Raw genomic sequence first — 4,086 nt, forward strand, 5'->3', positions numbered from 1 at the left:
TCTCTCTTTCTCTTATTTGTAACAACTGGAAAAAATGAAAGCTTATGTTCGAAACTTGAGAAAGAAGGATTCGCCGTCCCCGGAGTTTCATGTCGATCGTGAAGCTGAAGCTCAAGAAACCGGACGAGGTTTCGTAGAGGTGGGTCGAAGACGACGCCGGAGCAACTTGGCCAAACTTGAGTTCTTGCTTGTACTGGTTGATGGCTTTTTCGGGTTCTTGTTTGTATTGGGTTTTCTTATTGTCTGTGTTAGTGGGAGAGGACAGAAAGAGCTGTCACGCGTCTTGGGTGACATCGCGTCGGGAATGACAGTGTAGTCCGAGTGTAGCAACCCAGTTTTGCTTGAAGTCGTTGGAGATCAAAGGGATCATTGCCGTTGCAACTTGTCATCAGAAATAATGGCCGTTGGAGCTTGTCGCCAAGTAAGAAGAAGAAAGAGGAGGGAAGATGGTTTTTTTTTTTTTTTAACTACCCTTTTTAGTAATTTCACAAAATATTAATTTTTTATATGTATTATAAAATGTGCTGCTAATGGCATTTTAGTCCAATTGTATTATAAATGTGCAAGTACGACCTATATGCACAAATGTCATAATTTAGAGGTGTTTTCTTGTATGTGAGAGGTGCAACATGCACTGTAAACGTACAATAGAGTTATTTGTGTAGTTAACCCTTATTGTTAAAATAGAGAGAAATATAAAAGGAATGCAACATACTCCGTACTTGCTTTTACTGTTATTGCTTTATTTATCGGAGTTCATTCACACAAAAGACTAGCAATAAATTTGTGGAAACTGGGTGGACAAATACAACATGAAATAAGCATGCATCCACACGCATATTTAGAGAGTTTTTTTGTTTTTTTTTTCATTCGCAATAAACTAATACACACCACACCCACACACTCAATTTATTTCTTTGAATACTTGAACAATCAATATTGTAAAAAAAATATCACCGAGCCACAAGACCTTTCTCCACATTTAGAGTTATATTAGTACCATTAATTCTTAAAATGTTATGATGGATTTTAATGTCAATCATGTGATGTTTATAAAGACAAAAAACCAAGTTGTTGCGGATTCAATTATATGTACAACCGCACTGCTCTGGCATCTTGGATTCTAGTGTCCCAGAAAGTGACCGAAGTAAAAGGTGCACGCCTTCCCATGAAAAGCTGCACGCCAAACACAAACACATGCCATGAGGCCCATGACATAAAAATATTGACAAACCCAAACACATGCCAACCCACCTAACTTTTATCCTTTTCTCTACAGAGAAATCCTTGGAAACAACTTTTGACTGCAATTTTCTTCTAAACTGAATAGCAATACTATGTTTTGAACATGGAAAATGATAAAACTCCAAAATGTTGACAAGAGTTCTAGTTCGACACTACACATTAGATTCGCACAAAAAACACTGACCAGTTATTCGAACATTACCCTTTCAATATACAGACAATGACCATAGATGGCCTTTGATTTGAAAGAATAGAAAATCAATCCACAATGTTGCAATGTATTTGTAAGAACAGTTCTGAACACAGGCTCCAATAAAACTTCAAATGCCGAACAAGTCCCATTTTTAGCATTTTGAGATGTTTTTCTTGCTTTTGATAACAAGATTGAAAGCAATTCTAATTTTCAAAAGCAACGAAAAGGAATCCAAAATGCTAATAAAAGATGTCACCGCGCAAGCCCTGTTTCATCCTTCATTATCTAGACTAATTTCTTTTCTTTTTTTATCATTGACAACAAACATAACTCACACACCCATCGAGGCAAATTTTCCACTCACTTAATTTTGAGCATTTACAATTTTCTTCGACTCCCTCGTCGTCTCCATCTCAGCTGTCTCTGCTTCCTCCCTGAACTTCTTATATATATCCCCTCTGTAGAATTCGCGAGTTCTCGCCACTAAAACAAGCGAAGCAAGAGCTCCAAAGCACGTAACAGCTGCCAATATTATAAAAGACAGTCCATAACAATGGGTACCAATGCAAGTCAATTCCTTCGCCGCGGATGATCTCTGCATTCCCTTCCTTGCAAGCTCTTTCAACGCCTCACGATCATAAAGAAGTCCTGTGACCTTCACATTCAGTACATATGAGCCAAGGGGACTAGCCAATTGGCCGCAATTGAACAATGTCGCGTAATGTTTTAGGCCAAACAGCTCAGAAATTATGATATTAAGTAGCGGAAATTGTGCCCCTAATGAGAATCCAATGATCACCGAGGCCACATATACTGAACCCGGGAATGGAATGGCGACGAGAAGGTGGCCGATGCAGGACAAGAAAAGGACCAGTGTGGTCATAAGGGGCCTGGGGAATTTGTACCTAACGAGTAAAATTTCCGAGACAAAGCCAACCGATATCCTCCCAAAGAAATTCCATATGCTTAAGAGTGACACAAAGGACTTAATGGTTTTAGCTGGATATCCCAGTGATTCCCCAATCTGACCCAAGTTGTCGACTGCAGTTAAGCTTGCCCCGAGTCCACAAACTGTTGCAATGAATAGAATCAGCATGTCCATGCTAATAAGTGCCTGCAAGATTGTGTAATCTTCTCCTCTTTCCGGTTTGTTGAAAATGTCCGTGAAGAAATTAGATACTCGCCATGGCTTCTCTTGATCTGGCAGCTTTCGTGGTGATGCTGGTTTTGTTTCTATCATGGTAGGATTAATAGTGTGTTGTTTCTTTTGATTCCAGAGGACTAACTCTTCCCTTATGGAAATCAAAAGAGGGACGAAGAGCAAGAGACAAACCACAGTGGCACTTCCAGCATAAGCTGCTGGCGAAAATGCTACTTCTTTTTGTATTATGGTCATAATCATTAAAAACAAAGCTAGGAAAATGGATGCATATAGGAAATGATAAAAGACTCTGAGCTCATTTGGTTGCTTGACTACCTTCATAGTCCGAATTGTATAGACGAAAACCACAGAGATTGCAGCCGGAAGCCACGCAACAAGAAGGATGATAGATTTTGAGTCATTTGATCCATAGATGGCTAAGTAGAGTTGGGTCATAATAGCTCCACTTAGTCCAGTGAAACCCTTCAAGAGACCGACCAAGACACCGCGATTCTCCGGGAAGTTCTTGACAGAAGTGACAAGAGCTCCTGTATTTGCGAAGTTCTGAGAATTGGCTCCAATGCACATGTACATGCACATCTGCCAGACTTTCGGCTTGGCGATTCTCGCGGTGACTGCCAGCCATACCATGAAGAAGCCACCGAAATTCATGGCTGCGCCGATTAGTAGCACAAACCATGTTGGGGTTACCTCCGCGATTAGGCCGGAGAGGACTCCAACATACGCGCCAAGATCTTTGGAAAAGCCGAGGAGGTTGAGGGTGGTTTGATCATATTGAAGAGAGACTTTTATCTCTTTGGAGTAGATTCCGAAAAGATAAGTTCCGCCGGCTCCAGCCATGACTAGAAAGGAGGCAAAAAGGGATAGCCATGGACCTCGAACAACATGTACAATCAAACCAAAGATGTCACAGCCATTTCCCGCACCACCACTGCCACTGGCTCTGCGCATAATGCCTATTGAAATTGAAAAGAACAGGCAAGAGATAGAAGATGCTCCGAATATATATTTTATATATGTATGAATGTATCTATGCATTTGTGGGCTTGTGGAGGAGTATAGTTATTGGGGACAGGGTCTCATCTTACCACCACTAATTCATCATCTATTAGAACTTCGCAGTTTACTGTGCTTAAGTGATCATACCTTTCTTACACGCAAATTGGAAGGAAAGTGACTCAAATTGTACTAATCCAACCACTAAAGTGAACTTACCTTTCTTACACGCACATGGTCATCGATGAAGGTCACTGCATAAGTCATTGTCTCGGCCCATTTTCTCAATCCACGAACGGTACAAATCCTTCAAGTAACAATCCTTGCGGTACAGGTGTGAAACAACTTCAATGAAGCTAATCATATTCAAATCCAATCATTCATATGTTCTCCAAAATGAACCAAGTAATCATAGCCTTGAGTAATAAAAGCAAAGCCACCAATGCTGTCCCTTGTTGGAAAGAAATCTGTCTTGTCGAAAATTCATTTA

At 40.4% G+C, this 4,086-nt stretch overlaps 1 protein-coding gene across 1 annotated transcript; it reads right to left on the reverse strand.

Moving 5' to 3' along the window:
• Positions 1 to 1,455: 1,455 nt before the first annotated feature.
• LOC132300412 (uncharacterized) lies at positions 1,456 to 3,748 on the reverse strand. The gene has a single exon (XM_059797458.1). It carries the CDS (start codon positions 3,636 to 3,638, stop codon positions 1,803 to 1,805), a length of 1,836 nt encoding a protein of 611 aa, XP_059653441.1. The 5' UTR covers positions 3,639 to 3,748; the 3' UTR covers positions 1,456 to 1,802.
• Positions 3,749 to 4,086: the final 338 nt, after the last annotated feature.

This window comes from Cornus florida, unplaced genomic scaffold, assembly GCF_030987335.1.
Source record: "Cornus florida cultivar Cherokee Brave unplaced genomic scaffold, ASM3098733v1 CherokeeBrave_3.0.0_Hap2_Chr03, whole genome shotgun sequence".
In the NCBI taxonomy this organism is placed as follows: domain Eukaryota; kingdom Viridiplantae; phylum Streptophyta; class Magnoliopsida; order Cornales; family Cornaceae; genus Cornus; species Cornus florida.